Raw genomic sequence first — 12,326 nt, 5'->3', positions numbered from 1 at the left:
TGACATGTTCGTCAGTCGGGTAGTCCATTTATTTTTGTCAATTTTATGCTGAATACCGATATTTTGTAATCGATCTTCTAACGAGCAACTCTTATATAATGGTGTAATTATTTAGTTATGTCACTTAATATTTCCAAAATAACGAATATGCTTAACGATTACATAGTTTGCTCTGAATAAAATCTAATCCAGCATCACCACAAATCAATCTGACCTAACATAAGTATTTAGCCTTAACACAAATTCAAAGTGATATCCAGTTTAAATTTATTTTATGATTTAAGAATTTTTTTGCCAGAAATGTCAGAATATAAAGAAATTTATATTTGTCAACTCAAGGACATTTAAGTATCTCAAAATAAATATAATATTCTTTGTAATTCATAGTACTCCATCAATAACTGTCACTGTTATCACAGTCAATTGAGTGAACCGAGGAGGTCCAAAGCCGTGATTGGATAATGGCCGTGTGAAGTGTTTTGTTAACTGAGATGACAGCTCGCTTGTCAAACTCGCTATTTGTCATTTGTGACAGGAAGGAGGATGACATTAGTATGATCTGCAAATTATTTATAAAAATATCTTAAAAAAAAACCGAACAAGTGCGAGTCGGACTCGCCCACCGAGGGTTCCGTACTTTTCAGTATTTAGAATAGAATAGAATAGCGGCAACAGAAATACATCTTCTGTGAACATTTCAACTGTCTAGCTATCACGGTTCATGAGATACAGACTGGTGACAGACGGGCAGTGGAGTCTTAGTAATAGGGTCCCGTTTTTACCCTTTGGGTACGGAAAAAAATATCTCGCCGCTTTACCAACATAGTTAGGTTGACCAAATATAAAGTGAGCCGATCTCTCGGACAAGTTTGAACAAGATCGGCTCACTTTATATTTCGTCAACTTTACCGATGAAGTGAAATAAAGAATTACCTATAAATGTAGCAAAACTTAGGTGCACACAAATTTATGGAAGAAATCTGCGTGTGTTTTAGTAGAGCTTTACTTTGCCCACTGTAAAATGTGGCGACGCCGTGTTTTAGCGAGGCCACTGCGTTGGAAGTGGGCAGAGGGCCTACCGCGAACACGGAAGTTCGCAAATGCCGGGCATATTTCTCTTTTAGTCTACTGTAATTAGTAATTAGAGTGACAGAGGTAGTTGCTCGAAATTTACGGAACTTCTATTTTCGCGGTTATAGCCAAGATATCACATAAGGTATTTATTTACCTATACAGCATCAGAAGTTGCTAGGCGGGCGATTTGTTCAAAATTATAGTGCGACATAAAATAGTAGAAATTAAATAAAATGGGACTAAAAAAATTCTATAGTAATTGCCATGTTTAAGCATTTTACGTCAAAAATATGACAGTTACGTAGAAAGTGGCGCCCTCATTTATTTTTTACTATTTTATGTCGCACTGTACCTTGACACGCTCTTATTTTCATAACAATAAGTCGCGTCAAGATCATTTTGAACACCTTGCCCGCTTAGCAACTTCTGCTGCTGACTGTACAAGGTGTTTCTTCGACGTTTAAGCAAGCTCTGTGAACTGTTCAAGACGAAGATGGACACGAGTGTGAGCCAGAAGAAGATCCCCGGCCACTAGCTGCTGTCCACCATGGCCATCACGATGGTGAACACGAATATCAGCACCTCCATGCTGAGGTAAGATAATTTTGAACACCTGGCCAGCTTAGCAACTTCTGCTGCTTACTGTACAAGGTGTTTCTTCGACATTTAAGCAAACTCTGCGAAGTTAATATGTAGACCGTGCTGAACAACTTTGACTTACTGTTCAACAAGAAGATGGAAACGAGAGTGAGCCAGAAGAAGATCCCCGGCCACTGACTGCTGTCCACCATGGCCATCACGATGGTGAACACGAATATCAGCACCTCCATGCTGAGGGACCACACGATGCGCGTAGTCAGGTTCCCACTGAAGACAAATAATAAGTAAATAAGTAATTGATAAATTATGGAATCCACAAACAGGAATTGCTTAAGGTGGTATTCCACTTGTCCAATGTCATACTCTCATTGAGCAAAATGCGAGACGCAATACACATTGGACAAAGAGATTTGATAGGTGGAATACCATCCTTAGACACAGAAAGACGACTTCTAGCGCCTTTTGTGCTTCGGCGTCTAGTCAGCGCTATGGTCCCGCTGAAGAAAAAGACGCTCGGTTTTAAGACATTAATTCTGCCTTCCTAAGCCGAATAGCGTTATTTCAATAATAAATAATTTTCATTGATTTGCGTATTCATTTTTGCGGTGGGAGGGTGGGAACATTAATTGCATGTAAAAAAATACGCAGGTAAGTATGACGGGTTAGCACTAATTGACTAGCACTTTATCTTTTCGCGGATTAACAAAGTAATATTTTGGTTGTTTATACGACAACGGTTTCACTCACTTGAATTTTTAGTCGCTATTGGTAAGCAACAGGAAAAGTAGGTAGGCAGGTAGATTTAAAATATGTCTCACGAAAGTTTAATATCGATTAATATTTTGTTTTTAATTTTGATTTAATAAATTATTTTGAAAATGACAATCGTTTGCATAAAACGAAACGAAACGCTATTGTATGTCTATCACTCTTCCATCCCGTTTCCCTCGGATTCCTGGTTTGGAGCTGGTTCCGACAATCCGGAGCGTCAGACGGGGTTTTTAAAAGCGTCTGGAGAAAATTGACACGATTTTATTAAAAAAAAAAAAAACTAAGGAGGGTGGGAACATTAATCGCATGTAAAAAATACGCAAATAAGTATAACGGGTTAGCACTAATTGACTAGCACGTTATCTTTTCGCGGATTAGCAAAGTAATATTTTGGTTTTTTTTTTTTAATAAATGATTTTGAAAATGACAATCGTTTGCATAAAACGAAACGAAACGCTATTGTATGTCTATCACTCTTCCATCCCGTTTCCCTCGGATTCATCCTGGTTTGTAGCTGGTTCCGACAATCCGGAGCGTCCGACGGAGTTTATTTTTTAAAAGCGATTTTATTTTGAATTTATTTTTAAGGTATCCAGGATACAAGCAGTAATTGAGTGGTTGATTTTATTGAAATCTTTGGGTTTTTAAAACCTCAGCGTCGGGGCAACGAAGGAGAAGATGACTAACTGTTTTGGCTCAGCGATCCAAGGAGAATCTTGGCCTCCGAAACAATAGCGTGCCACCTGTCCCGATGCTGCGCAACTTCCTGCCAGTTAGAGTCTGTTCGAAAAGAGAAGAGTCGTGGAATGTATTGGGCCCCATACAATTCCACGACTCTTCTGTATCCGCACAGACTCTACTGACGCGAAGCTGAAGCAGATCCGCCGTCACACTGTCTTCCCAGCGATACATGGGCCGACCCACCGGACGGCTACCAGTCTGTCGGCCCCAGAACGCCCTCTTGACAGCCCGATCCTCTCCCATTCTGAGTATAGGTCACCAAACCAGCGAAGTCTGTGGGGTCTCCTTTCGCCGATGATATTGGGTTCGGCCAGGCGTAGCTCACTCCGCGATTTCGTCGCTTCGCAACAAGTAGTTACAAGTACATCCGTGCCACACCAATTTTGGTGGCTAGCCATAGGCCGCGCGTGGTGCTTGCGCCACCTAGCGGCCATATCTGTCCTAATCGTAACAGACGCGTTTTGTTAGAGAGTGAATCTTCTGTACCTAGTACTATTATTTATTCTGTGGTTCGGCCACTAACTCCTCGGAGAAGATGACAGTCCCAGTAAATGGAGTAAAGGTAAAGAGACAGCCAGCTCACTCACCCCATCCTTACGAACACGTTGAACCAGCTGAACAAGAAGTTGGGTATCTGTGCGGCGAGCCCTGTGTAGTCCATGTACTTGCCCTCGTACCACGTATTAACCAGTTTGTAAGTGGTAAAGTAGTCCTGGAAAATGATAAAAGAAAATGTTATAAAGACTTCCTAAAGGTGCAATCACACTGGGTCGTTCACCAAATCAAAGTATGAGGTTGCCGATATTGTTTTCATTCGGCAAACGACCCGAACGACGAATTGTATTAGCTATATCAGAATATAGCTAATACAATTTTCAGAGCAGAAAATCAGAACGCGACCGCCTAATTCTTTATACACATATTTGACGCAATATCTGATTTTTGTATGACTTTTATTTCCTGTTGCTTGGTAAAGATCTGCGAGCTAGGTACCAGCGTGTATCACAAATCCTTTATCGAAAGCGCACTCAAATATATTCACCCGCTTGGGAGCTATACGATGCCATTACCGTAATCTTGCTCAATATTGCCTGGCTTTAAAAAGCGGTGATACTTTACAAAACAGTTGTCTATATATAATTACTAATATTAGAAAATCGCGACCATTATTAACAATGTTTAGAATAGTAGACAAGGTTTAGCAAGTCTACGTTTCACACACATGTCATAACACCCCTCCGTTTGCGTCGAGCGATAAAACACTTCGTCAAAAATGTGTGAAACGAAATTAGAAGCACGTAACGAGTACATGACATGCTCTAAAATTGTACAGAATTTCTATTGGTACAAAGGTAAAGATTCCATTGACCAGGTGTTGTCATTACCTTGGCTGTGATGAACATATTCCAAGCTGTTAGCGTGCCGAGCCCGTGTATCAAGAGGGTTATGTAGATGAGGTGCCATCGGTCCTTTGGTGGAGTTAGGTCCATGGCTATACCTGGAGACAAAAAAAAAGTTTTAATAATGTGCATTCGTTCCTTATTTTTTTTTAATACTAAGTCGCAAACAAGCATGCGGCCTGCCTGATGGTAAGCAGTCTCCGTAGCCTATGTACAGTTGAAAGTTTTAATTTATGACTTAGGACCCATTTTGTACCTTGTCACAATACTTTCGACCTGCAACTCTGGAGGAGTTAAGTACAATGCGCTTTGCCGACCCTAACACTCCGCGCACCCTTGTTGAACTCTGGCAACCTTACTCACCGGCAGGAACACAACAACACTATGAACATCCGTTCAACATCACCAACATCTCGTATTACAAAATTGGTTAAAAATGTTGCCTATGTTGCATTTAAAAAACGTATCGATTGAATCTACATTTGCTAAAATTGCCCGCATTGTGACGAAACGGTGGAACACAGGACACAAACACATATGACTGTAGATGTAAATCATGCATGAATATCATAACATTCATGACCCTTCCTTAAAAATAAAACTTTAAAGTATTTTTTTTTCTGTAGCCCAATTTTCGGCTTCTTTTTCGCTGAATCACGTGATAAATGACGGCAGTCAGTTTTTACGACTACGAATAATAAATTAAGTCGAGTAATTAAAATATAAGGTAACGTGTTTACTTTATTTGGTGTCTTTGTTTTTACGAGTATTACCCGATTATATCGTTACCTTACTCGTACTGTGAAAGTTGTAAATTAGGTAAGTCGACTTATTATATATAAACAATCTTAGTTTTATGAGAGACTCCAATGGCATGCAGGCCGGAGTCTCCAGGTCTCCAGGAGTGCACTTTAGGACTATACCTTCTGCATAAATATTTTTATTCATTATACCCTGCCTCCTGCCTTCCCATACTTAAGTTTTTTTTTTTTTTTCGTATGGCTTTACTTAACTTAGTGTACTTAAGTATACTAACCCCAGACCTATAACTCTCAACCCGTTCTTCAATCTCAACTTTCGATATGTTTGGTAAAATATCCTTTCATTTCTCAAGAACTTTTTAAATTATGCATGGCAACGGCGCGACCTAGTTCGTGTTTTAGGCCGTATTTTGTGCAGGGTTGATGATAAGGTGCACACGGATTTACTGAAAAAACTTGCGTGTGTCAACAAACTACGGCAAAACTAAAAGCATTTACGAAATTATGATTGCTCAGTCTATGTAAGTATTTGTGTTTCATAGTAATAGTGTCGACGCTACGGTGAGAATTTTATTACATGCTCGCTGACAAGTGATAATTGATAATTGATGATAATTGAGTGATAATTTCACCTGTTGAAAAGTGATGAAATAACCTAAAATGAACCTCTACTGGTTCAGGTGTAGTCTGTCCTTGAAATTTCTTTCTTCTGTCTGGATATGCCTCCTGTTTGTTCTGTTTAGGGTCACCACACACCAGAGTTTAGAGTCCACTACACGCCGACGCTCGGGAGACGCTAGTGTGGGGCGAACCGTACCTTCCACCACTTCAGATGCTCTCAGAGGTCACCAGTGTCACGAGTTATGAACCAATCTCTACAAAGAACCCGTAGTTTGTTTTTAAGTGTAGCGATACTTAGGTGCACACAGATTTACTGAGAAAACCTGCGTGTGTTTTAGTAAAGCGTTCGTGTGCCCACTTTGATGATTTGTGACTGGAATTATTGGAATTACAGCCACTGCGTTGGGTAGTGGGACGATTCAAGTACAATAACAACATTTAAGTGACCATTGGTAGCTCTTATCTCGTTACAATAAGGTATACGAATGATTTGTTAATTGTGTCGACGATGGTGCCTATATAAACCAAATGTCGAAGGTCTGTCTGTAAAAGACAACAACCGTAATCATGATATATGACATTAATAAATATTCAATCGCCACGGAAATTGATACGTGCCTCTGTAAGAAATGAATATGGCTAGAAATCCGAGAATCTAAACTGTTTTTCAAACTACGCTTACGTTTGTTTCGCTTTGTGCTATTAAAATAACCCAATTAAGATTCTGATTTTTGGCATTAAAATGCTTTTTTTTAAGTATTGCTCATTTGCGCAAACTGTTAACATAAAAAACCAAGGTTTGCTTCTATTTGTAAACAAATAATTCTAAGCCTGCTAATGCTATCGCATACTAAGTGGTCGTCTCAATGTTCAATTATAAATGTGAACCCTGATCTGATTACTCATAGCTACTACTATTAGTGTTTTGTAAAGGTTCGAGCCTTTGAAAAGTATTTTGAACTCTACCGACTCGTTTTGTCGATTGCTCTTTATTTCCAAAAGTGTGTAGAGTTTTTCTAAAAGTTTTGTACTCTCTCTACCTCGCTGCTACGAATCTTATACTGGCTCGCCCTAGGCGCGTGTTTTGTGAGCAATGTCAATCGTAGAGCCGGCTATAAATAAAGTTATTACGCTCGTAGTGGCGCGAACTACAATCACGGGAATTAGCCCATTGACTCTTGCACTTCTGTCAGTTCAATTGGTCTTTATGGATACCGATCGTGTGGGGTCGCAGAAAGTTTGTTATCATACTGACATTACAAAGGCTGTTAGAATTAACTTTTACGTATCGCTTTATGGCTCTATTTTTATTTATTTATATTTTTAATTAATAAAAGTTTTAAAAGGATGATTTTGATAGGGAAAACACACAGATCACCTCAACTACAGTACTAGACGGAGCACAAAGTCAATCGAGGTCACCACACATATGCTCTCCCGTACAAATTTAATATGGCAGAGCGGCCGCTTAACTTTCGCCCACAATCAGGACCACTACTGGAGTATTTTATTTAAAAATATTTATAATTATTAAGCTTTAGGGGTGTTCTTGGGTTATTATAGTATAAAATAGCGTAGAATACAACTCTATTGTGCTGCTAAGTAAAATTGTACATATGTGTGGTGACCTCGTGCTTTTTGTAAAAGCTTCATACGAGGTAGTGCGGTGTCTGTGTAGGAAAAAACAAGCGTTAGTTAACGACAAAAGAACTGGTAAATAAAATACTAGTTAATGGCGTTATTTATAAACGCACTGCAAGCCTTAAGTAGCTATTAATCGTTTGTCTTTATCTGTGATTTTGACTTATGTATTTGTAAGAAAGGGATAAATCATAAAGCATAAATTAACTAACAGAGGTTTGTAAAGTTTTATGATCTTGCTTAATATTTAGTCTTATTGGACCGAATGCAAAGTTACATGCAGGATTAGAAACATCTTTATGGGAATTGGTTGGTAGGTATATTGACTATAGGTATGTGTAAAGTGCATAATGGAGGAACCGGACAAGTGCGAATATCACGGTTCATGAGATACAGCCTGGTGACAGACAGACGGACAATGGAGTCTTAGTAATAGGGTCCCGTTTTTACCCTTTGGGTACGGAACCCTAAAAAGCATTGGCCGCTCATATCGTGGTTTTATACCGTAAATTTAAATTTTTATGTCGTTTGACATTTAAGATGTGCCATATCCAATACACAAGCATAATACCGTTAAAAGCTTGCTCGTTTACACGCACTATGAACTAAAAACGGCTATTTCCTAAACATGAAAACAACATTGCAACATCTGACACAGCGAAGGGCTTATGTAGGTGTATAACAACGTGAGAGCGTGGGCGGGTCGTCCAGTGGCATCCGCTCAACTTGAAAGGTAATCAACCGACTCAAATTGGGGGCTCCATTCATACGCCATAAGAGTACTCGCGAGTACCTACCCTACTCTCTTTTAGGGCGCGGCTTTTATGATTTTTAGGCAAAAATTGCTGTAGCACGATTGTTAGATTTATACTTAGCTTGCTTCTTTGAAACCGGTCTTGTTTTTTTTCTTATCGCTGTTTATATATAATATTTAAATATTTTATCAATTTAAATGAATCACAATACCGAAACAGCTTATTTAAAATCCGAACGTCGATTCCGTCAATACTTTACATTACCACAACATCTGTGCAGAAGATCCGCTCGGATCTAATGCGACGGTTTTGGGTCTCCGGTTGTCGCCACACGTTGCATACATCGTCAAGTCGTATACGTAGAAATATTGCTATTTTGAAGTACCCGAGCATCCAAAGAAATTCCGAAAAACTTACCTAATTTGTGGACAGTATACTGGTTCAGGTATCTCCATGAGTGTTTTACTCCTAAAGCTCGTTAAGATGAGGATGGCCTAATTATGCTCCGGCTTCAAACTGAAAACCTATTTGACGTGCCGCCACTAGTATTTTCCCATACTCAGCGTCGCAGCCGTATGCTTCTACCATAGGCTCCTAAGGCCAGAGGTCCTACATATTGTACTTATTCAGTTCGATGAAATTTAAATCATATTCATTTGGAACAAAGTCGCATTTGTTTTGTTTCGTTCAATTTTCAAGCAAAACCAAAATCTCTATTCCCTGCACTAAAGGTTCAAATTTCAATGGCAAATTCTGGATTTTTCATTTGTATGGCTGGGCCTTAGGAGGCTAAAGAAATAAGTACGCAAGCTTTGTGTGCTCACTCCATAAAACTGGTTATTAGCCCGACAGCTTGACATAATGAAGGCACGACGAAGTTTCACAACGGGCACCCTAATCACGCCCTAATCACTCCCCTTAGTCGTCATGTCTTCATTATAAGCTTTCAGGCTATTAACCAGTTGTATGGAGTGATCACTTTAAGCTTATTTATTTCTCAATGGCTTCAATCGATTAAAATATACCAATACCTTAATGCTGCTTACGCCACGTACCGGAAGGCGCAGCGTGGGTAGACCCCCCACAAGGTGGACTGATGACCTGGTAAAGGCCGCGGGAATCCGCTGGATGCGGGTGGCGCAAGACCGGTCATTGTGGCACTCTTTGGGGGAGGCCTATGTCCAGCAGTGGACGTTCTCTATGATGATGATGAATGCTGCTTACCTTTGAGGTTGAGGGTGTCATTGGGAAGGTTGGAGCCCTCCCAGGCCGGTGTGAGTTTTACGGGCTCGTTGCGAAGGAACGGGGCCTTCTCCTCCGCCTCCCAACCTGCTGACAAAAAACATTTCTATTAAAATATACGGCGGCAACATACTTGAATTTCTTTTCAATAGAGAAATATCTAAAGAGCTTTGAAAAACATTTAGTTCCAAAGGTAACACATGCCCGTAACGTCAAAAATGCGAATTACACTAGTTCTGTAAGATGCCATGCGACTTTGAGGTACTTTTCATGTGATAAAAAAAAACATTGCGTTAATTTGCTCATTGGTGAGATGGACAACAACATAGTTTATACATATTTAATTATTAAACCTTTAAAGGTAAAAACAATGAAATTATATCGCGGTAGACCCGTTTGTGTAATTAAATATGTGTACAAAACGCGAGAGTTTAAAGTGTAACATAGTTTATATTTAGCCTGTGCAAAAGAAACAGCATGACGTTCCCGTACAAGTCTCCCACTCGCCCGGTTTTCCTTTGACTTTAAATTATAATTAGACCAGATGACAATCGTTCGTAGAAAACGGATCAAAACGCTATAACTCTTCCATATTAGTGCGATAGAGATAATGAATGAATGTCATCTTGGCTACCTAGAACCAGTTTTCTCTTCTGCTCCCAAAAGTTAAGGATACTGAAGCGAATAATGTTTCGATCAGATGTCGACGTAGTTTTGGACTAACAGGGAAGGTATATTCAGGGTAGGAATAGCCAATATTCTTAAATTTCTAAACGGAAAGTACTTAAATCTGTGTATGACCTGTATCGGCTCGATTTGAAACGTGAATGACACCACTGTTCCCTGTAAGCTGTACGTGACTCAGTGGCTGAAATCCAGCCAAATTGCGATTCCCACTTCAAACGTCACGTGGTTTACGAGTGTCGTGTGATCTGCCGATGTATTCTCAGGTTTTTGGCTTTCCTAGTGTAATTTGATACCTAGATTCGAAAGAACTGTACGTGATCAGAGGTTAAACGTATACTGATCAGTTTGATTAGAAGGGTTTTGTGAATTGTAGCACCTGATTTAGTGGTCACGGAACACATATCTGGTGATGAAAAATGACGAAATGATGTAAAATATGTCAATTTCTTTTAGGACTTTGACGGGGGTAAGTGTATATTGCCGAGTGCTGACAAGTTTTTAAGCTCAGATTCGGGTGAAACAGAAGGGTATTTTCTTGACTCAGATTACGGTAAAAATATTTAGGGGTCTTCTATAAGGTACGATTTTTCAACTATGAAATTATCGTGAAATATGTACTATTTATACGTTTCTCTATAAAATTGAATCGTACTTGAGATTGCTTACTCTGAATTATTAATAACCGCCCTACTTCTGTACGCAGGCAAGTAATATAGAGGCAAGTAATATAGATTTTCCAACCTTAATTGTAATGTCTATATTTTACCAATAAAATAAAGCTCATTCGTACCTATTTTATTTTATTTAAAAAGAGATCTTAACTCATTTCAATGGAGATTAATTTTGAACAAATGAAAAACCTTGGCAGAATTTCTAAACTGTACCAAATCCTTTTTATTGTCACAGCTGACATTTCAGTTTAACTAACATACTTATTATTAGAGACAAATATCATAATATGAACTGTCTATCTCATCATGCCGCTTATTACTATGCATGGGCGTACCCAGCATTTTTAAGGGGTGGGGCAGAAGTAGGGGAGGCTGGGTACGTTGTTCGGTTAATCTGCCCAAAAATTCTTACCTTCTGCTCAGAGACCAGGGTGGGGCAACTGCCCCACCTTGCCCCACCGTGGGTACGCCTATGTTACTATGCTAGATTATCGATCATTTTTAACTTTGTATGAGGCTGGGCAATTGTAAGACTGAAACCATTCGATATTATACTAATATTATTTAAGTACACCATGTATACACAGTGGCGTATTTGCCCTAGTAGGGCCTAGGGCGGCCAGATATTAGGGGGGGACAGTCTATAATGATGGGTGCTGATGCTGAGAAAGGGGCTAGCCAAGACTGCAAATCTGCCACAGTGTATACCTACACTACGACAATGATATCCAGTTTGTATTATTTACCTGTCTCTGGTGTAACTAACATACATGTTTAATTTGTAGCACCTAAAAATGTAGGTCAAGTAAAAACAAAAGCTATTAAATGTCGTGTAAACTATGGATTTAGACCGTTAAACGTCGCTTGTTTGAAATAATAACTTGTTCAACTGACGTATGTATAATTACTGGTCAGTTTGAATTAATTATTGCCTTTGTGAAATATCTTTTCAGACATGACATGCGACATGCCGTATAAAATGAGTAGGTCACGGTAAAACTATTTTTCTTTTTGCTCGCCAGTAATGGTGTCCCACTGCTGGGCAAAGGCCTCTCCCCTTATCTTCCACGACTCTCGACATAGCGCCTGCTCTGGCCAGTTACTGAGAAAGGTGTCTAGGTCGTCCCGCCATCTCCGTCTGGGCCTGCCGCGTCCGCGCCCTTCTTCTGGCATCCACTTGGTAGCTACACTAGCCCATCTGTCTGGATGCATGCGGCAGACGTGACCGGCCAAGTCCCATTTGAACCTAGCAGTCTTCTCGCCGACATCGGCAATACGGGTTTTTGCGCGCAGCGTGGTGTTCCGGATACGATCGGTCCTCTTCACGCCAAAAAATTAATTAAATAATAAATATTGTTTGCC

At 39.7% G+C, this 12,326-nt stretch overlaps 1 protein-coding gene across 1 annotated transcript in view; it reads right to left on the bottom strand.

Moving 5' to 3' along the window:
- Positions 1-12,326, bottom strand: part of LOC134801180 (equilibrative nucleoside transporter 1) — a 51,772-nt gene that overhangs the window by 11,609 nt on the left and 27,837 nt on the right. Inside the window, exons 3-6 of the mRNA XM_063773727.1 lie at positions 9,589-9,696; positions 4,572-4,684; positions 3,774-3,898; positions 1,796-1,941 (exon numbers count right to left, since the gene is read on the bottom strand). Of these exons, the coding sequence (XP_063629797.1) occupies positions 1,796-1,941; positions 3,774-3,898; positions 4,572-4,684; positions 9,589-9,696 (492 nt within the window). The remainder of the gene's footprint in view (positions 1-1,795; positions 1,942-3,773; positions 3,899-4,571; positions 4,685-9,588; positions 9,697-12,326) is intronic.

Source organism: Cydia splendana, chromosome 21 (assembly GCF_910591565.1).
Source record: "Cydia splendana chromosome 21, ilCydSple1.2, whole genome shotgun sequence".
NCBI classification, from domain to species: domain Eukaryota; kingdom Metazoa; phylum Arthropoda; class Insecta; order Lepidoptera; family Tortricidae; genus Cydia; species Cydia splendana.
This window is presented reverse-complemented; position numbering and strand designations above follow the sequence as displayed.